We start from the raw sequence: 22,513 nt of genomic DNA on the forward strand, positions 1-22,513 counted from the left end.
CTTTATTATATCAAGATGTGTTTATAAAGTGCATCCAAATCACTCCCGTCTCAACTCACGAACTAGAATTGAAAGCTCAAAGCAGACTCTAAGTTTTTTCTCCCAAAAAATCGATGTATTTTTAGCCTCAACCCCTCTTCTATTTATACTCAAAACATGGTTGTTGCGGCTAGCCACAAATCCTAATAGAACTAGAAATCCTAATTACATAGGAAACCACTCAAACTAGGGAAACAACATCCTTTTACAATTCCAAACTTCAACATTTCTAAACTTGGACTCCAATCCAAATTTAGCTCTGCTTTTCATACAGACGCTTGTATGTGATATGGAAACCTATGTTACTACTGTTTTTTTGTTCGAGTCCAATCAAATATATATTATTATGATTATCTCTGTCTCAAGATACATGCCTTAGACATGAAACAGGCAAATGTTTTTTATTTAATTGTGATGAGATGTCGATCACTTGTACTTTAATTATTTAGATGAAATTGTGGTCTGGGTAGTGCTAATTAGATTAAAGGGGGTTTTGCATCGCTTATGATACATGACCTAGTGGATGCATGGATTTGTGTGGCCAAATTGGGTATGATGTTGGTTTCATAGTTGGAAAATAATATAGTACTATAAAAGATACCCGTGCATTGCAACGGGATAAACTAATTTTATGATAAACATTGCATGATTAAGGTTCAGTTTTCATGATATGACTATTTTCCAAATTATCAGGTCAATGTAAAGAACCAAACCCTAAAACAAATAAATAATTTAATAGTCCGAATTACCTATTAGATCTTAACCAATTCCCCCCGGAGTGATCTAGGATTTGGGTGGAAATCAGATCAGTGTAAGCTAGTACAAAACACATGCTACTCCGTATTGGTAAACTGTAAGGGCATGTTCAATGGTAGAGACGAGTATGGTCTCTTAAACAATATAAGATTATCTAGAGACCGTGTCTTTATAATAGTTAACACGACAAAGACTCTAATCATTAACTCAAAAAATATTCCTTTTGTTAATATTCTTTTCATTTTTTTTACCCTCATGCAACCATATTTCTATATATATTATAGTGATTAAAAGTCGTTGTTATACATAACAACAATGTTTTGTCTCTCCTCTTTCTCTTTCTTCCACTATTGACAACCATTATACATACCCTAACAATCATATTCAGAGATTAAATTTTCTCTCTGGAACAATCATAATAACAAAAGAAATAGTAGAATGCATAAAATCCGTTTCCTTAAAATACAAAATCTGAACCGAGAATATGCGGGATCCCCTCCGAAAGAGCTAAAAGGCGATCAGCCGCGTGCCCCCCCCCCCCCGGCGCGGCGAGGCACATGGCGTGCGCGGAGGGGGCCGCGCGGCAGCGTGTGGCCGCGTGCGTAGGTTGGGGCCCGCTGGTTTTTTCCGTTGGTTTCTTTTCCCTTTTTTGCGGTTTTCCTTTTGGTTTTTTTTCTGTTTTTTTCCTTTTCGGTTTTTTAAAGCATATACGTATACGTATATATACAAACTTTGTATACGATATATATAAAGTTTGTATACACGTACGTACGTATATAAAGTTTGTATACTTATATACGAATATACGCGATGTTTTTTTTATTTTTTAATACGTACGTATACAAAGTTTGTATACTTGTATATAAAGTTTGTACACGTCGTATACAAAGTTTGCATCTGTGTATATTTTTTTATACATCAAAAAAATATATATAGTAGTAATACTAGTAGTAAAATTGGGGAGAACCATCATTGCCAGAATGCCGGTTGTGAGAACGACCTAAAATTGGGGAGAAATTGGATAGGTTAATTCAACGAGGAAATACTGAAGTACAGTAGCGTGGATGAGGAGGGAAGGTTAGAGAGTAGTCTCTTCTGCTTCTACTTGCGTTTATATTTGAGTTTGACGAACCTGACTCATCACGTTTATAAAATCGTGCGGTTATCACGTGCGATAACTTTCTTATTTTTTAAAACCACAGTATATCTCACCGTAACTGTGGGGTTACTGTGATAACCGCTAAACCGTGAGGTGATGGTAACACCACAAAAACGGTTTGGTGAACCTGACTGACTCCTCGCCCAAGGCTTGGCTTCTGGACGAACATGGACTCCCGGCCTGCTGCTCGAGACGCGGACGGACCTGGACTCCCAGATGCATGCACAGGACGATTTAGGACGGAGGGAGTATCGTACTATACTACTAGTATTAACCTAAAAAATGATAAAAGCACAATAGTATGTAAACTACGATCTCTTTGGTCTTTGTCTGACCAGCAACACCTAACAAGTATCAAGCTGGTCAAATTTGGTTGGCCCGACCCATGAAATCTTGTTCTTGTTTGAACGGCCGGTAAGAAACAGTTATTGAGCACTAATTAACCAATCACCATCTCATTTCATCATAACATCATTAGATGGCGTACTGTACATACATGCACGGAGCAATAGGAGTAGATAACATCATTTGTTTGGAGCCGACGATGATCCGCAACACGCAAAGACGACGACGGCGGAGGACGACGTCGACATGGCTGCAGCAGCTGCCGGCGGACACGGCAACCACTCCCACTCCCACCTACTACCGCCACTGCTACGTTTCCCCCACGTCTTCTCATGGCGACCGTTCTTGCTGTCACTGTCACTGTAACTGCCATGGCCGCCACCAACCTCAGCGTCCACGAGCTCGTACCTCACCGCCCCCTTGCTCGGCTCCGACGCGTTGTACACGTACCCGCTCGCCGCGCCGGCCGCGGCCGCGGCAATGCTGCCGGCGCCGCCGAGCCTCTCCGACATCTCCGGCGGCATCGATGTGTTGTTCGCCTCGGCGTCCAGCAGCAGCGTGTCGCCGTCCACGCCCCAGAGCGAGACTTTGCCGCCGCCGCCTCCGGCCAGCACGAGGAGGCGCTCGCTGGCGCCTCCGCCGCCGCTCGTTGTCACGCCGCAGGCCGCCCATGACTCGACGGAGGCGGTGTTGTTGCCCTCGGGCAGCTGGAGCTGGCGCGCCGGCCCCCACTGCCTCGCCGCCGGGTCGAACCAGCTCGCCCACCCCGTTCGCCTCTCCACCACGTACACCCGCCGCTCCGAGGCGGCGGATGACACCCACCTCGACGCCAACGGCGCCGGCATCGGCGGGCACGTCGCCCACCCTGCACCCTCGTCAAGAACCTCCACCACGCCCGCGGCCGCCGTCGCCCCGCACCCGCCGCCGAGCACGACCACGTGGGGACCCACCGCCGCCACGACCGGGTCGACACGCCACACCCGCGGAGGCGGCAGCTCGCGCCACGCGGCGCCGACCGCGTCCTCGGAGACGGCCATGGACGCGAGGGAGAGCGCGTAGACGCGGTCGCCGCCGGCGCAGGCGCACCGCCGGACGGGGAGCGCCCCGGCGACGCGCCACCCATCGGAGGCCCACGCCCCGGCGCGCGGGTCGTACACGTGCGTGGAGCGGCCGACGCCAGCGGCGGCGCCGTGGACGTGCGCCACGAGGCAGGGGAGGTGCCGCCGGCGCCGGCGGTGGCGCTGGTGCGCCTCGCGCGCGGCGCGGCGCCACTCCCGCGACACGAGCGCGGGCGACGCGGTGAGCTCGCCGTGCGGCACGCGCAGCAGCACGCACTCCAGCAGGTCGCCGTGCAGCACGGAGTCGGCAGCGTCCGCCGCCTCCATGGGAATGGGATCCTAGCTGCACTGCTGCTGCTTGAGGATCAGTGGATGAATTAATCGATCACCTTCTTTTGAAATGCAAATGCATTATTTAACTACTCCTATATTAACGTTAATCTGTTGGTCGAATCGTTGATGGCGCCAAGTACCTACCAACCCGACTACGACCTAACGAATGATGAGTAGTCTTCCCGGGGTTGGTGAAATATGTAAGACGTGTTGCTGACGAGTGTGTGATGCCATTCCACACCAGAGTTACTTGGACGAAATTGAAACAGGACATGCACGGGAGAAATTGAAGCATGACTAACCTTTCCTGACGGCTTCAGCAATTCATCACCTAAAATATATCAGATGACAACACAACAACACACAATATTTGTTAACGAGATTCAGTCGAAACCTAATCCCCAAAGCTCTGATTATGAACGCTCCGTTCCAACCAACATAACACCTAGCCGCTATGAATCCATAGCCACACCATCATCATCTTCTTGCGTATCTACGCTACATTATAGTCGTTATAGTTACATTGTGGTGCCCACCTTACCTATAACAGAGTCTGACTCTAACTCTATCATATACATATTCCAACTTCTAGTGGGACTAGTATATTTGACACCTATTCTAACAAACTTCACATTGACAAATATACGTCACCTAGAAGTAATAGAATCACCATATTGATTCACATGTCCTCCAGACATAGGTTGGTTCTTTTTGTAGTTTCACTGTGAGCCGATTGACGAGACTGCACTAGACTCGCCGTCGTTAAGAGACTACGCTATCCTTGTAACTTCTTACTTTTAACTTTATCTGCAACAGTGCTTCACCTTCTCTCTTACTATCATAATCGTTTTGCCAAACGAAATTGGACTGCTCCTTAGCTGCCACATCATAGATTCCTCGAAGATTATATTCACCTCCATCTTTCGTCTTAAATTTGATTTTATCTATTCTATTCTACGGCCAGATAACCCATGTCATGACTAAAGAGGCAAATCAAAGTCACCAAACTATTGAAGAGAATCCTTTTCTTCCATGTTGTTTTATGAACTGAGCTAAACAAATCCAACATCTATCCTTTTCGCATCCTTATATTGGACCCATGACACTTTGAGAAAAATCACCGTTGTTTCTCTTCAGTTATGGTCTAACTCCATATATCTCAACACGACGTCGAGTCTCAGATATATTATGTTTTCGCTAGATAATTCCATATACAACCTGACTAGTCTATCGCCGTCAGTCTACTCGTCATATGTCTCAATACGATCGACTTTGCCCCTTAGTCTAAACAGCTGTACTTGATCCCATCGTTCGATCCATCCTTGTCTGATCGAAAACCACGTACAACTCACATGTCGCAGCCTGCTATGTGAAGCTTTCTGGAGGTGTCAAATCTCCATGCACTAGTTGCTATTCTCAACTTAGGTCTGGTTTAGTTTCCCAAAATTTTTTACCAAAAATATCACATCGATCTTTGACACATGCATGGAACATTAAATATAGATTAAAAAAACTAATTGCATAGCTAGGGGAAAATCGCGAGACGAATCTTTTGAGCCTAATTAGTCCATGATTAGTCGTCATAAGTGCTACAGTAACCAACATATGCTAATGACAGATTAATTAGGCTCAAAAGATTCATCGCGCGGTTTCCAGGCGAGTTATGAAATTAGTTTTTTCATTCGTGTCTGAAAACCCCTTCCAACATTCGGTGAAACATCCGATGTGACACTCAAAAATTTTCTTTTCGCAAACTAAACAAACCCTTACTCTATTAGTTTGCAAATTGGAGACTTTGGATTTTTGGAATGTGGACTAAGTTATGTACTATATGTACTTCTATTTTGATGTGGTCATGACTCGTCAGATTATGCGTATGTGTGTCATGTTTGGACATGTACGTGCTGAATGGAGAATGGACATTGTGGTCTTGTCATCTTGTGAAATGTCAGAAATTCAAATACGATGGCCGTGTTTAGTTTCAAATTATTTTCTTCAAACTATATACTTTTCCGTCATATCGAACTTTCCTACACACACAAACTTTTAACTTTTCCATCACATCGTTCTAATTTCTTTAAACCTCCAATTTTGACGTGGAAATAAACACAGCCGTTACTTGTTGGCTTGCTATTGCATTGCATTATTTAATGCCTATATGATATGTAAGAGTATGATTATAATCCATTCTTGTTGTTTACTTATTGAAAATTGATTGCTCTATTGTTGAAGTGTTTATTTGCTGCTAGCTATTGTTAAGAATTATTGCTCTATTTCTTTATTTGTTGTTTTAGCTCATTTTGTTAATCAAGCCGAGCATATTCTTCGCCAAGCTTTCACGAGCCAATCCCTAAACATAGCCAACAAAAAAAAAATATTTGTTGCGGCAGGGCGAGAGAGGGTGAGGGGAAGTGTGAGATTGAATTTTTCATTTTCATGGGTTTCCTAAATTGATTTTAACACTGAAGGCATCGAACCAAAGTTTCCATTGTCCAAACTTACCGAACTAACACTAGAACTTGCCCTTATGGTTTTGTGGTCCACAATGCATCTTTCATAGCAAAAACGATAAAAACAAATCTATTGAAGTGATATATATTGGCTAAATGGGAAGCACATACATACACTTTGAGAACTTGCGAAGTGATGTTGTCTATATACCGTCGCTAAAATAAAATAAATAAAAAAAAAAGCAAATGCACCAGCCGGGAATCGAACCCGGGTCTGTACCGTGGCAGGGTACTATTCTACCACTAGACCACTGGTGCTTATTGCATGCGTAGTCTGTTTGATTTTAGATGACACTGCAATCGACAAAATTCTTACATTGTTCATGCTACCACCACCAGGAATCAGATCCTCTAAAGTCGACCAAAATGACTTGTGTCTGCAGTCACGTGCATCTGGCCACTCAGTCCCTATCGAACGGTGGAGCCAGAAATATCTGCTGTCCCACTCGGCTTGCTGGGCCGGCCCAACTCAGCAGGACGCACGTAAGAGCTTTGGCTGCTGTAATTTTCCTGGCGCGAAGCTTCACTACTTTGGCGCCGGTTTGACAACAAGAGCAAGTTTAAAAAAAAGGGAGGAAACAAAAAAGAAAAAAGTTCAAAGGTGTATGACAAGAAAAATGGAAATTGTTCAAAGGTATATGACTGTTGGAATTAATACACGGGCTAAGGCCCATTCGAAGATTAATTCTTTGGAAAATCACAAAAGCCCACCTCATAAGATGGCATGCATGTGGAGTTTAGTACCACCTTGCTTATTCTAGGAAAGGGGGACCTCCTTAAAAGGGAGGATGCCCTCCTAGCCATTTGAAGCATGTGTGGTGGAGAGAAGAGGGGAAACACACGCGCTCGCTCACCTCGCCGCAGTCTCCTTTTGCAGTTTTGTTTTGCTGCAGGAAATTCGGATTTGTTTTGTTTTGGAAACATTCCGAAAAATCCGGTGCGTGAAAACGGCGTGTAGTCCGGATAAGTTATGCGCGACTTATCCGGTTCGGTTACGTGGAGTGGAGATCGTGCGGACGCCCTGATCAAGCGACCTATCTCTATATAAACCGAGCTGCCGCCTTCACGCAACATACGCGAAATCAATCTAGGGTTTGCCTCCTACTCTGTGCTGCGCCGTCGCTCGTAGACTACTCCATCTCGCTCACCGACGTGCACCGGCGATCGGGAGAGCAGGTCTCCGGAACCTCTGCCTTCGACGTCCTGCACCGGGAGAAGGCGGCAATAAGGTTTTTGGGAAGCGCTTCGCGCGACTGCTGCCTGTTCGTCCGCGACGGCTCACCTTCCTCTCCGCTCGCGTGCTGCGCGCCTTCGTCGACGCCTGCAACCGCGAGTAGTTCCTACCGAGCAACCGGTCTTTCCGCCACCTCGGTACGTGTTCGACATGCTGCATATATTTGATCTGTTCATGCTTTACTGCTTAGTTTATATGTGTAGATCTAATGATGCGTTCATGCTAGTTTACATCTGCAATGTCATGATTCATTTATGGAATAAATTAAATCATTATGTGCTTATAATTTCAACAATCCAAAAACCTTATTATAGGCGCTGTGATTTTACTATGGCTGGTTTTACCGATGCACTGAGGCTGGATAAATTTACCGGTGTGCACTTTAAGAGATGGCAGATCAGGGTCACTCTGTGGCTAACAGCTATGAAATGCTTCTGGGTGAGTACTGGCAAGCCTATAGGCGTTCTTAATGCTGATCAGCAGAAAGAAATCGATGAGGCCACTACTCTCTTTGTGGGATGCATTCTTAGTGTGCTTAGCGATCGTCTGGTCGAGGTGTATATGTGTAGACCCCCGATTTTGGAAATCGGAAATCTTTTGTGTTTATCCATACCAATCCCTGGATCAGTAGTTGGTACACACATACATAGTTGGATCACAACATATCAAGAATGAATTCAGGCTAAAAGAGTTAAATACTTACATTAGGGCCAGGTAGGCCAACAACTATCAGAGAACAACAGCGGAAGACAAAATAATATAAGGGCCCGGTTAACATGTCACAGGCAGTTGACTGGGGAACGAGACCTAGAACAAGACCGCACTCCGATCATCTTGTCAGGTACACAAGCGTACTAACAAGGGCTTCTCTTCAACACCCTCCTAAAAGATATATAAATAGCAAGAGTGAGTACCAACCGTACTCAGCAAGCCACCATAGCAACAATGCATATGATAGAGGGTATTTCAAGGAAGGGCTCCAGGTTCTTTTGCGTAAAGCAAACTTTGCAAATCTTTTCACAAGCCTAAGACCTAGCATAGACTAATCAAGTTTTACTACCAATGTTTACATTATACAACGACGGTTCTGTCCACCATCCATTGTGATCCCAAGGATAGCTTCCCGCCATTGAGTCGTCATGATTTTCTGAGGACGTCCGCCTTCCTTTATCTCAGGAAGTGGCTCCATCAGCATAAAGCTCATCATGCAATAACCCATCCCACACAAGTTAAGAATTTAGAGTCTAGCCAAGTGTAATACACGTCTCGGTGCTCAATAACCACGAGCACGGCTATTCGAATAGATTTGGTTTACTCACACTGCAGTGGATGTACACTTTATCCGCACTCCGCGACTGCCCAACACATAAGCCTCGTCCCAACACATGAGACGCGTCACGGCAAAGCTTTTTGATAACCTCGCATTGGCAGTACCCGCTCCATGAACTTTACATCCTCATACACTCTAGGCGTACACGGTTTCTAGCAGTGAGAGGAGTTCTGGCGCACCCGGGAAGGGAAGACTCATACATGCATTAAGTTATAATTATGTTTAGATTCTCACATGGCAGTCCTACGATGGCGACACCACTGTAGATACCCGCCCCGCGGTCCTACCAATGGCTGCCCCACCGTAGAGCCCCTGCCTCACACATCAAGAAACCACTATGCATGGATACTGCCTCCGCTCAGCTATCTACTCCGCTAGGTCTATATCCATACGAGAAGTGCGGTTGTACGGGGGTCGTTTCATGCTTAACTTCATGGCTCGGTCCTTAATTGACCGGGGACGGCACTAGCCTTTTCCGGACACCACCCAAATCCTCCGTCCGCCCCAGTCGAAAACAGTTGTTTAATTTTATTTCTCCTTTCACAAATCATGTCATCAACATCATGGCAATGTGGCGCTCATGTCTCCACATGCCGCATCTCAATTACCTTCCCAAAGATAATTGCCTAAGCATATAGCATTTGATAAATATGAGTATGCATGATTCTAGAATAGCATTTCTAAGCAATTGTCATAATTGACTAGGGACTCATACGTAAACATGGTTACGAAGGCATAAGGGGTAAACAATAATCAAGGCATGGCATAATCACAAGTAGGATGTTCATCATTGCATGCAATTTTATTTGTAAACAAAATAATTTCGCAATTGGGATCAACATGTTCAAAGAATAGTGATGACTTGCCTGCTCAGAATAGTCCTTATTCTTGATATAATCTTGATCAACCTTCACCTCCTAGAAGTTGCAGACGTTGCCTCACGACTAATCGGTACACAGATTCTATAATACGTGAGAAAAACCAATATTCAGACAACAACCAAATATGCACAAATAGAATGTAATTGTTGGGGTCGAACCTAGGGTTGCTCATATTACTCGCGCTTGCTAATGGATTCCAATCATGCTAGAGGCTAAGGCTTCTTAATCTTTCTATCGTCATCATGGTCTATTTAGGAGTTAACCAATAGTGTATAAATGAGATATACATCTAGCTAATGTGTGGTTTAGTCTAGCTAATGACTATGGAAGGATTATGGCTACACATGCATTTATCTAAATAAAGTGGTCATATACTAGAGGTTCTCTTATCGGATGGATTTAGTATCAATCAAATTATTACAGTGAATCATTTGTATCATTATTTTATTGATGGAGGTTTTACTTTAATTATGAACATAATTTTCTTGTCACAACAAATTATGAAAGGATAATAATTATCCATGCTTTGAATGTTAGAGTTGTTTAGGTTAATCATATTATGGTTATAGATTATCCCTTAATGAACAATCCTAATTTACAGTTGAACTATAATTATAATTATATGAGGTCAAGATTTATAACTAGTATTTATCTAATATACATGTTTGTCATATACTCCCTCTAATTTAATATATGCAACACGCAAATTATAATACTATACCGTACAACTATAATGGGATGTATAGTATATGTGTAAGCAACAATATTTTATTATTGGATCATATATTTGAGTAGTTGCTTTTTACTGTAAGCTATACAATACATGTTGATTTTAAGATGGCTCTGTTTGGTTAACTAATGGATGTCAACCGAACTATATATATATATATATATATATATATATATATATATATATATATATATATATATATATATATATATATATATATATATATATATATATATATATATATATATATATATATATATACTTTTAAGTGGTCCAAATACAACTAGCTCTGTTATTATTCTCCTAAACAAGTTAAAGATTCATCTATGTGTGTTTATATTTTAGTTACAAAATATGAGGCTAAACTTTATGTAAATAATTTATAAGTCATGGATATAATTATATATGGGCATCTATTAGTTAATGGCACTAATATTTCCTATGCTCGTATTGATTTGAAACATTAATTATAATTAATTTATGTGGTTGCTACAGTGACAAAACATATTAAAGACCAATATTATTACATCTACTCTATTGTACAATATCAATCCTATTCATTAGCTCATTTTTAAGTTGACTATTATGCATCATCTTGATACTAATTATTAAAAATTATAAATATATTTTATTAAATAGTGAATTATATAATATTGGAAAGCTTATGAATTTATATGAATTTAGGTTCAAGTTTCACTTAAATCCGAGTTAAAATGAATAAATTACGCTAGTGTAAAAATTCAAATTTGAATTAATCCGAGAAAATGCGAAAAGCTGCTGTTCATAAACGATTTATTTTTAACCCAAGACATATCCACAGCCTTGTACCAACTGACAAGTGGGACCCCGGGTTTATTCCTTTTTCCTACCGAATTATTTTTCAATGCAAAATTCCACAGGTGGACCCCGCTGCTCTCTCTTTCTCGTTCTTTCTTTTCCCGTCGTCTTCTTCCTCGCGCCGGCCATCGAGCGGAGCAGAGGCGCGGCGCGTGCGCCCCAGCCCGGGCGAGGGCATCCCAGCGGCGACCAGAGGAGGCTCGGAGGAACTCCAGTGACCACCCGAAGGCGGCCACGGCGCATGGCGCCGTGTGGACTGGCGGCTAAACTCGGCCACGCCATGGCTGAGCTCGGGCAACATGGGGCTAGGGCGATAGCGATAATTTCTGACCGAATTGATGGGTGTGGGAGCATCTACGGGGTGTGAGGGTTCCATTTTGCTAGCTAGATGGAGAGAAGGGGCTCCGGGATGGCTTGTCCACAGCGAGCTCACCGGCGGCAAAACGGTGGCCGGACCGGCATGGCTACGGTTGCTAATTGGCAAAATTAAAGGGGGCTCTAGTTTCACGGAACTAGGAGAGGACATAGGAGCGAGGACTTACCGAGGGATGGAGGAACGACGAAGCTCGGCGGCGTTGGTGGACAGGCATGCACACAAGGTGTTTGAGAAAATGCATACAAGAGAGAAGAAGAGGCAGAGAGGGGTGGACGAGCTCGTGGGGGCTCTTGGGGCCTTGTGATGGGAGCCAACATGGTGTGTGGGGAGGAAGGGAGATGGGAGGGGGTATTTATAGGGTGCAGGAAGGGTGGCCGACTTAATGGTCGACGCAACGGGCGGCGCACGGGGCTCGAGGGTGAGGGCGACGTGCAGCGACGGCGGCGTGTGGCAGCGACGGGACGCGGCGACATGCAGCAGCGCGGGGCTCGAGGCGCGGTAGCGGCACATGGCTTGGCGGCGCGTGGTGCGAGGCGCGACAAGACGGCGCGCGGCGCGGCAGTGAAGCCGACGCGACGGCGATGGCGACGGCGCGCGGCGCGGCGATGATGACGACGCGACGCGACGGCACGCGCGGCAGCGGCACGGGGCGCGACACGATGCGACGCGCGCGGCGTGCGCAGGGCTAGGCACGGCGCGGCAGGGGGAGGGCGGCGATGGGACGCTCACGCGGCGCATGCGCGAGATCGGCGCGGCACATGGGAGCGATGCGACGCGGGTCGCTGGGTGTTCGGCTTGGGCTCTGGTCGAGCACCTGGCGGCCCATGAACAGTAGCCAGCTGGGAAAATCACAGAAAAGAACAAAAGGGAAAAAGGGAAAGATGGAGGGGCCAAACTGAAAAATAGCTGGGATTGGAATTTTATTTGAGATGCAATCTATACATTTTGTTTTGAGAACTCAAATATTTTATTTGAATGTTTATTTGTTTGTTTGTTTCTCCCCAAATGAATTTGCTTTTTAATTAGATTATCCTAAAATTTATCCTAATGAGCCCATTATAAATATAGTGATGTATTTGCTCAATTTATTTGTGTGACCAATTATTTTGTATTAGTTGATTTTATGACACAAGGGACTTAATGAAATGTCCTAAATATTAGCTTATATATTCCCATGAAATACTCATTTGTAAATAGGATCATGATAGTGGTGATCATCATTTCATGTGTGTTTATATTTCATGGCACGCATCACATGGTTCAAGTATTTAATAATTGTTCCATAAATTAAATTAGTAATTAACCTTCCCTTTGTCTGGCTTTGTTTTCTTGTGCGTAAATATTTGTAGGGTTATCCATAAATAATATATTCTCATAAATTTATCTATTACTTAAATTTAGATCTTTACTTTACTTTCTTTGTGATCATTTACGGTTCTGCAAGCAATAGCAATCATAACAACCAGCATGATGCAAAAGTTTTAAAAAGTTTGAAATTTTAGTGATTTTTATTGTCGGAAATTTTCAGGGTGTTACAATATGCATATGACCGACGCTAAGGAGTTGTGGGATGCACTGAATACTAAATTCGGTGCTACTGATGCTAGCAATGATCTGTATATCATGGAGCAGTTTCATGACTACAAGATGGCTGACAACCGTTCTGTAGTCGAATAGGCTCATGAGATACAAACCATGGCTAAGGAACTCGAACTCCTTAAGTGTGTCTTATCTAACAAATTTGTGGCCGGGTGCATTATCGCGATACTACCTCCATCTTGGAGAGGTTTCGGTACTGCACTCAAACACAAGAGACAGGAATACTCCGTTGAGGGGTTGATAGCGTCTCTTGATGTTGAGGAGAAAGCTCGGGAAAAAGATACCGCGTCTAAGGGCGATGGTGGGCAGTCTACTACCAATGTTGTGCACAAGGCCCAGAACAAAAGCAAGGGAAAACACAAAACTCAGCAGACCACCAACTTCAAGAAGAAGAAGAACAACAACAATCCTAATCAGGATGAGAAGACTTGCTTTGTGTGTGGTCAACCTAGCCATCTAGCCAGGAAGTGTCCACAACGCAAGGGGATGAAGGCACCTGCAGGGCAGACCTCTAAGTCTGCTAATGTGACCATTGGCAACACTAGAGATGGAAGCGGGTAGTAATTTACCTACTGTTTTTTCAGTTAATCAGTCTACTAATTGGTGGGTTGATACAGGGGCCAATGTACATGTTTGTGCTGACATCTCATTGTTTTCTTCTTATCAGGCCGCACGGGGTTCCACCGTCCTAATGGGGAATGGGTCACATGCTTCTGTTCATGGTGTTGGCACGGTAGATCTGAAGTTTACTTTGGGAAAGATCGTGCAGCTGAAGAACGTGCAGCATGTCCCTTCTATCGATAGGAATCTCGTTAGTGGCTCCCGTCTGACTAGAGACGGATTTAAGTTGGTCTTTTGAGTCTAATAAAGTAGTTGTGTCTAAACATGGATATTTTATTGGTAAAGGTTATGAGTGCGGAGGCCTGTTCCGCTTTTCCCTTTCTGATTTCTGCAATAAGTCTGTGAACTATATTTGTGGCAGTGTGGATGATGAGGCTAATGTTTGGCACTCACGTTTATGTCATATTAATTTTGGTTTGATGTCTCGGCTTTCCAGCATGTGTTTAATTCCTAAGTTTTCCATTGTCAAAGGTTCTAAATGCCATAGTTGTATGCAAACGAAGCAATCTCGCAAGCCTCACAAGGCTGCCGAGGAGAGAAACTTGGCACCACTAGAACTTCTACATTCAGATCTTTGTGAAATGAATGGGGTGTTGACGAAGGGTGGAAAACGATATTTCATGACGTTGATTGATGATGCTACTAGATTTTGCTATGTGTACTTGTTGAAAACGAAAGACGAGGCTCTAGACTATTTTAAAATTTATAAGGCAGAAGTTGAAAATCAACTTGACAGAAAGATAAAAAGGCTTAGGTCTGATCGTGGTGGAGAGTTTTTCTCAAACGAGTTTGACTTATTTTGTGAGGAACATGGCATCATACATGAGAGGATGCCTCCTTATTCTCCTGAGTCTAATGGGATTGCTGAAAGGAAGAACCGCACTCTGACTGACTTGGTGAACGCATTGTTGAACTCGAATCATGTGTTAAACAGAGTTCCTAACAGAAATAAGGACAAAACACCATATGAGATATGGATTGGGAGAAAACCATCACTTTCTTATTTGCGCACATGGGGGTGTTTGGCGAAAGTCAATGTACCAATAACGAAAAAGCGCAAACTTGGACCTAAGACTGTGGACTGTATCTTTCTGGGATATGCTCATCACAGCATTGCCTATAGATTTTTAATATTTAAATCTGAGGTACCTGACATGCATGTTGGTACAATTATGGAGTCTCGTGATGCTACCTTCTTTGAGAGCTTTTTCCCAATGAAGGATACACATAGTAGTTCGAGCCAACCCTCTGAAATAATTCCCAGTTCAATCACACCACCAGAACAAACTGAACATACACATGAACATGTCATTGAGGAGGATGTCAGTGAAGCTCCTCGAAGGAGTAAGAGACAAAGGACGGCTAAGTCCTTTGGTGATGATTTCACTGTGTACCTCGTGGATGACACTCTTAAGTCAATTTCAGAAGCATATGCATCTCCTGATGCAGACTACTGGAAGGAGGCTTTCCGTAGTGAAATGGATTCTATTATCGCTAACGGGACTTGGGAGGTGATAGAGTGACCCTATGGGTGTAAACCTGTGGGGTGCAAGTGGGTGTTCAAGAAGAAGCTTAGGCCTGACGGTACTATTGAAAAGTACAAGGCTTGGCTTGTTGCTAAGGGCTACACTCAGAAAGAAGGCGAATATTTCTTTGACACTTACTCACCTGTTGCTAGACTGACCACAATTTGTGTGCTACTTTCCCTAGCAGCCTCACATGGTCTTTTCGTTCACCAAATGAACGTTAAGACAGCTTTTCTTAATGGAGAGCTGGATGAGGAGATCTATATGGATCAGCCTGATAGGTTTGTAGTTGAAGGTCAAGAAGGCAAAGTGTGCAAATTGTTAAAGTCTTTGTATGGCCTGAAACAAGCTCCTAAGCAATGGCATGAGAAATTTGACAAAACATTGACATCTCCAGGCTTTGCTGTCAATGAGGCAGATAAATGTGTGTATTATCGCCATGGTGGGGGTGAGGGAGTTATTCTGTGCTTGTTTGTTGATGACATACTGATATTTGGGACAAACCTTGAGGTGATAAATGAGGTTAAATCATTCTTGTCTCAAAATTTTGATATAAAGGATTTGGGAGTAGCTGATGTTATCTTAAACATTAAGCTAATTAGAGGTGAGAATGGGATTACACTCTTGCAGTCCCATTATGTGGAGAAGATCTTGAATCGCTCTGGCTACATTGATAGTAAGCCTTCTCCAACACCTGGCTAGAACAAGAGAATTGCTAGGAATCAACTGGAATACTCCGAAATCATTGGCTCACTGATGTACCTGGCTAGTGCAACTAGGCCTGATATCTCCTTTGCTGTGAGCAAGTTGAGCCGATTTACCTCTAATCCAGGAGATGATCACTGGCGTGTACTTGAGCGAGTAATGCGCTATCTGAAAGGTACTATGGAATTGGGGCTTCACTATTCTGGGTATCCTGCGGTACTGGAGGGATATAGTGATTATAACTGGATCTCTGATGTGGATGAGATCAAAGCCACTAGTGGATATGTTTTCACACTAGGTGGTGGTGCTGTTTCGTGGAGATCTTGCAAACAGACCATTTTGATGAGGTCAACCATGGAAGCAGAGTTGACGGCACTGGATACTGCTACTGTTGAGGCAGAATGGCTGCGTGATCTATTAATGGATCTGCCTATTGTTGAAAAACCGGTGCCGGCTATCCTTATGAACTGTGACAATCAAACGGTAATCGTCAAAGTGAATAGTTCTAAGAATAATATGAAATCATCTAGACATGTGAAAAGACGATTGAAGTCTGTCAGGAAATTGAGAAACTCCGGAGTTATAACGTTGGATTACATCCAAACAGCTAGAAACCTAGCAGATCCCTTCACGAAGGGACTATCACGAAATGTGATAGACAATGCATCGAAGGAGATGGGCTTGAGACCCATGTGAGTTATATTATGGTGGTAACCCAGTCTATGTGATCGGAGATCCCGTGAATTAGAACCTGGGAAGAACAAACCATTAGTAAACTAGAGGAGAGTACCAATCAATACCCTCTTTAAGTGAAGATGCATGTACTCTCGTGAGCTGCAAGGCAGGTTGGCTATGCCTTAATGAGTTCTGTTGGCTTTAATTAGCGAAGATGCTTTCCCGTAAAGCATTCTTGAAAGAACTCACCTTTGTGAGCTTGACTATTGGTCGCAGTCTATAGAGATTTTGGGTGAATCTTCTAGGAAGCTTACTAAAGACCTAGGAGTATGACTTATACGTTCCACCCGAGGGGTAGTCTACAGACGGTCTAGTACCAGATAAGACTCTGAGTGAAACTTGCTTGTACAAGAGTTGCAATTCAAGGCGTAGTCTATTGTTCAAGTTGTGAGTAAGTGTAGCTTGGAGTTCTAGGTGGATGTTCAACCTTAATCGGTCTCCATCGAACCGCTGGTATATAAATAGTACATTGAAAAAGGCAAATCTCAATGGGATTTTGAGATTTGGTGGGGGATTGTTGGAATTAATAGATGGGCTAAGGCCCATTCAAAGATTAGTTCTTTGGAAAATCACAAAAGCGCACCTCATGGGATGGCATGCATGTGGAGTTTAGTACCACCTTGCTTATTCTAGGAGAGGGGGACCTCCTTAAAAGGGAGGATGCCCTCCTAGCTACTTGAAGCATGTGTGGTGGAGAGAAGAGAGGAAACACACGTGTGCGCTCGCTGGCCTGGCCTGGCCTGGCAGGGCAGGCGGCGCGCGTGCATGACGTACGCGTCGAATGGTCCGCAAAATTGGCTCCTCACCCTTACGCAGATGCAGCCTCCTTTTGCAATTTTGTTTTGCTGCAAGAAATTCAGATTTGTTTTGTTTTGGAAACATTCCGAAAAATCCGGTGCGTGAAAACGGCATGGAGTCCGGATAAGTTACGCACGACTTATCCGGTTCGGTTACGCGGAATGGAGATCGTGCGGGCGCCCTGATCAAGCTACCTATCTCTATATAAACCGAGCCGCCGCCTTCACGCAACATACGCGGAATCAATCTAGGGTTTGCCTCCTACTCTGTGCTGCGCCGTCGCTCGTAGACTACTCCATCCCGCTCGCCGGCGTGCACCGGCGATCGGGAGAGTAGGTCTCCGGAACCTCTGCCTTCGACGTCCTGCACTGGGAGAATGCGGCATAAGGTTTTTGGGAAGCGCTTCGCGTGACTACTCCCTGTTCGTCCGCGACGGCTCGCCTTCCTCTCCATTCACGTGCTGCGCGCCTTCGTCGACGCCTGCAACCGCGAGTAGTTCCTGCCGAGCAACCGGTCTTTCCGCCACCTCGGTACATGTTCGACATGCTGCGCATATTTGATCTGTTCATGCTTTATTGCTTAGTTTACATGTGTAGATCTAATGATGCGTTCATCCTAGTTTACATCTGCAATGTCATGATTTATTTATGGAATAAATTAAATCGTTATGTGCTTATAATTTCAACATGACAGCACAAAATATACCAGATTATCTCTAGTTGTATTTCCTGCAAATAGTTTCAATTGTATGTAACTATTTAATTATCTTTTATTTAAAGGAGCAAGAAACTATAAAAGTGGTGGTCGATGATGGTGCAGCAATACAAAATACATGTCTGAATCATACATCATTGCCTGAAGAAGGGATCTCTGAATCCTACAGGGTCAGCAATAGCTTATCTGAACTATTGATGGTAATATTTCAAAGTAATACACTTTTTCTCTGAATCATACATGGCCATTATGTTGAATTTTGTTTTTCTAATTATCAGGGAGCAATGACAGATGCTGTTATTGTTATTGGTGAATTCTAGTAGTACAGATTATACCCCATATGCACTCAGGAGTATGGCTCAACAACCTCCTTGTCCATCATGTTCAGACAGTTTTAGTTCCTAGTTCTGTGTAATGAGCCATAATGCCATATGAAAGTTGCAAGTTACGGACTTGCAATTATTTTGTGCAGCCATATGAGCTTGCAGTAATCAGCAAACATCTTTTGGATTTCATTCACAATATCCCACGGGGCGCAGATCGCTGGGGCGCTGGCTCGCCGGGGCGGACCTCCGGGGTGAGGTAGGGAGCGCCGAGCGTCGCGGTGGCGGCCGGTCGTGGAGGGGAACGCTGACCTGGCCATCGCGGCGGCGGAGTAGAACGAGTCGACCAGAGTCCGGGACGCTAGTCATTGGGCAGATATGGGCCGGTTACAGGCCTGGTTTGTTTTAGTGTTTTGCTGGTCTCACGGTTAGATCCAAATCGGATGGTCCAGATGAGTGACTGGAGAGGGAAGTCGATTTGTCCGACTTTAGAGGATCTGATTCCCACTACAACAGGCTTCTTCACCTACCACGAAAACGCATTCGCGATGGTTCGGTTCTCCCGTTCTCCTAAATTGTCAATCGTGGGAAATGCCAACTGATATGCTATTATACAGAACTTCGCTTTACATCTATCTGTTCAACAAAATTCATGTGCACAGATGATGTGTAGACAACGGGGAAATCATGGATAGGTGAAAATTTCATTTTCTCGAGCTCTCCTACAACTCTCCAAATATCAACAATCGAGGAGAACCAAGTTGCAACAGCTCAAGAGTGAAAAGCTCATGGAATCCCTTTATTATTTAGTGTGTCAAAGGAAACAGCAGCACACCAGTCTCGGCTCTAGTATTAGCAAAATGAAAGTTACAGCATTGCCGCAGCGGTTGCGAAAGAAAATCAGCACATTCTGGTTCCCCAGTGTGCCAGGGAGCTCGAAGCAGACTGTTAAACTCGTTCAATCCAGCGTCAAGAGTGAGTAGGTCAGAGGAGATCTCATCTCTTCCACCGCCGAGCTTGCTATCTTGAGTCCACAACAGTGCCCTCAGGAAGCGCAGACAGGTGTACGAGAGCGTGAGATTTTTGTGGGCTATCGGAGCCAGTGATCTTCTCCTTCGGCCGGCTCAACACCTTCCTGACCTCGTTAGCTAGCTCGATGATTGAATCATCTTCATGGCCTGAACAAAGCAACGTAGCATCATTTGTAATTATACTATGAAAATCTCTGTGAGTGCGGTCCTGTTGTCCAAATATATAAGCAGCAGGCCATCAACTAGCACATACATGTACTGAAAACTGATGCAGTCATTTTTTTTATATAAAAAAATGAATAGGAATATTAGAAATGAGTATGTCATGAGCTTTGATCAAATAAAGATATCGTAAAAAGATCTTTTTCTTACATATGTTGGACAATGCCTTCTCCATTGAGAACAGGTAATCCCTGTTATTCCCATTGGGGCCATTGGCTGTAGCAATTTGCCTGGTATTAAAAAAAATGATCAAGTAGTCAGAAAATGATGCTAATCAAGCAGTAAGCCAGTAAAAGTGCACCATGAGATGAATAGCCCACCTTGCCATGTCCTCCAAAGGAGCAGGCCCAAGATAGTATTTGTTGCCTACTGGATCAGGAGTGGATACAAAGCTGCACAAGCACCAAAGTAAGTGAGTTAAACAGAAAATTAACAAGTTATATCATGGAAATTTCAATCGTGCAGTTTGAACCCTTACACTAGTACACCTGTCACAGCTGGCTTCAAAGAATCTCCTTCCTAAACAATAAAATTCAACAATAGGATATTAGAGTAATGCAAATAATTGACTTTTATTTTCTAAAATAATGCCTGATGCAAAACGAGTACCTTGTAGAAATCCACAGAGATCTTCTGGTCATACTCACACTCTCTTCTTTCCAAGTACTGAATTGCAAAATAAATTTGTCAAGATAATTCTAGCCTCATAAATCTACTCATTCTTTTAATCTACAAGGAAAAGAAGCACCAACCTTCATTGCTTCTTGCTCCTTTTTAAGCCCCCCTTTGACACAGTATGCAATCCCCCACTGCAAATATTCATATCGGACTGTAAATACAGCTGATATAATATTCAGAAATGAATCTTTGGAAATTAGTAAAACTAACATCTCTGTGGTAATGATAAAGCCTGAGCAAAGTCACATATGTCAGGATAATGATTTTCAGTGCACAGAACTTGCTAAAACAGTAAATCTGGTTTGAGTTCATGTCCTGCCTGTATGTTATGAATTAAGGCAAATGACGTGTCTTTGGACCAAAACAAGAGACAAATAGCACAAGAGTGTAAAGCATGGTTTGTGAGGAGAATCCACCGGCAGATTCCTGCTCAGTCATCTGCCATCTGATTCCAGATTTCCAGTAGTCATCTGCTTTACATGAGCTTTTGAGTCCCTAATAGGATTGTGCTTTGGTGCCACTGCTCAGCATGATATGTCAAACTGTAAATATCAGGTGCATGAGTTGGTCAGTCATGCTTTGCATTAAGCTAATCTGCAGACTGCCGATCCACCATACCAATGTGAGTAAGTTACTAGAGGTTATTGCAGAGTCGTTTTTTTAGTCAAAAAAACTATAGGTTATTGGAAATTCGAACAGTGAAGGTCAGTATGCCCCTATGATGAGGGAGGCTACAGGGTTATTGTGTTCTTTTTCTAATGATGTTATAGAGTTAGTTACTGTTGTATTCCTCTCCCAAATAACAAATCAAGCAAGGCACAGAAGCAACTTTTCTCTCCAGTCCTGCACAAGAGACTATTTAAAACTGAAGTATTCAATTAAAAAAAATCCCTCATGTAGCAGTTATTTCTCCAAAATCATTGACACCTTTAAGAAGGTTATTTTAATTGTCATCAAAACTTACCATTTTGTATGGCTATTTCCTAAAACAAAAGCATCTACAAGGTTCAACAGAGTATCGGTAATGTCACCGATGCAAATCCTACGGAAGAATCGTCAAGATAGTTGTATTTATATATAGCACAATAAGTGAAGTATGCTTCAATTCAGTGCAAAAATTTCAATGCGGTGCATCGGTGAAATGGGAAAACGAAGATGACAGCTCGCTTACGCATATGGCTTCCTCGTCGGACTCAAGTGTGCAGGTCCTCGCAGGATGCTCCGGCGTGCCCCGATGGTCAATGCAAGCTGCAGGGAGGAAGAAAAATATGAAGATGCACACATAAAAGTTGAGGCCAATATAGAACAGCGGCAAGTTTAAGCTACTGATTCTGCATTTCCAAGCCCATTTTCCAAGACAACCAGGAGTAAATCTATCGTACCAAGATTGAAGGTGCGTTTGTAGCCCTTGACGAAGCCCAGGATCTTCTCATCGAAGTCGAATCCGGGGTTCCAGATCAGGGAGCCATAGCCGAAGACCCAGAGCACCATCTTTCTATGCCTGCACATTTTGAGCGCAAAAACAGCAGATAAATCAGAAAGAAAATCTTGTATACTATCGAGAAGATTGTAAAGCTTCTCCTAATCCCCAAATCGAGATCCCCCGAAGCAGACAAGAATCACTCTATTCGGGGCACACCGACGAGGATTGCGACCTCAAATCCAACCCCAGCGGGCCATTCGACGCAACAATGGCATCACCACCCACCCAACTAACCCCACAAACCATGTAATCTCGGGGAAAAATGGCTGCAAGAAATCACCTGGCGAGCGGGAACGGACGGGACGGGGCCAAGTGCGCGCAGCGCAGGCGAGCGAGCGAGCGAGCAGGGCAGGAGGAGGATCGGATTTTTGCCTCCCTCGGGCGACGGCGTCGCCTCCTCCTGGCCTTCTCTCCCCCCTCACACGCGCGCGCCCGCACCAAACCCCCGCTTCCGCAAGCTCTCTGGTTGGGTTACTGTTGTTGGTGAGAG

The 22,513-nt window shown here is 43.9% G+C and overlaps 2 protein-coding genes and 1 non-coding gene across 3 annotated transcripts; all 3 read right to left on the reverse strand.

The window, feature by feature from the left end:
- Positions 1-2,393: 2,393 nt before the first annotated feature.
- LOC9270209 (F-box/kelch-repeat protein At1g23390) lies at positions 2,394-3,835 on the reverse strand. Its single transcript, XM_015768485.3, has one exon. It carries the CDS (start codon positions 3,682-3,684, stop codon positions 2,479-2,481), a length of 1,206 nt encoding a protein of 401 aa, XP_015623971.1. The 5' UTR covers positions 3,685-3,835; the 3' UTR covers positions 2,394-2,478.
- Positions 3,836-6,387: 2,552 nt separating this feature from the next.
- Positions 6,388-6,458, reverse strand: TRNAG-GCC (transfer RNA glycine (anticodon GCC)). The gene has a single exon. It is a non-coding gene; the product is annotated as a tRNA-Gly (tRNA).
- A 12,925-nt stretch (positions 6,459-19,383) lies between these two features.
- LOC4329321 (gamma-glutamylcyclotransferase 2-2) lies at positions 19,384-22,513 on the reverse strand. The gene is made up of 9 exons (XM_015770472.2): positions 22,304-22,513; positions 21,923-22,041; positions 21,712-21,788; positions 20,615-20,671; positions 20,472-20,528; positions 20,341-20,381; positions 20,183-20,254; positions 20,013-20,092; positions 19,384-19,787 (listed from the first exon to the last, which is right to left on the reverse strand). Exons 2-9 carry the CDS (start codon positions 22,029-22,031, stop codon positions 19,630-19,632), a joined length of 651 nt encoding a protein of 216 aa, XP_015625958.1. The 5' UTR covers positions 22,032-22,041; positions 22,304-22,513; the 3' UTR covers positions 19,384-19,629.

This window comes from Oryza sativa, chromosome 2 (genome assembly GCF_034140825.1).
Source record: "Oryza sativa Japonica Group chromosome 2, ASM3414082v1".
NCBI classification, from domain to species: Eukaryota; Viridiplantae; Streptophyta; class Magnoliopsida; order Poales; family Poaceae; genus Oryza; species Oryza sativa.

Bases quoted from the DNA above. Each gene is read 5' to 3' on its own strand.
- LOC9270209 (XM_015768485.3), bottom strand. From the start codon at position 3,684: ATGGAGGCGGCGGACGCTGCCGACTCCGTGCTGCACGGCGACCTGCTG.
- LOC4329321 (XM_015770472.2), bottom strand. From the start codon at position 22,031: ATGGTGCTCTGGGTCTTCGGCTATGGCTCCCTGATCTGGAACCCCGGA. The intron at 20,093-20,182 runs GTGGGCTATTCA...TTTTAATACCAG, and splicing joins CCTTTGGAGGACATGGCAAG to GCAAATTGCTACAGCCAATG. The intron at 19,788-20,012 runs GTAAGAAAAAGA...TGCTTTGTTCAG, and splicing joins GAAGGCATTGTCCAACATAT to GCCATGAAGATGATTCAATC.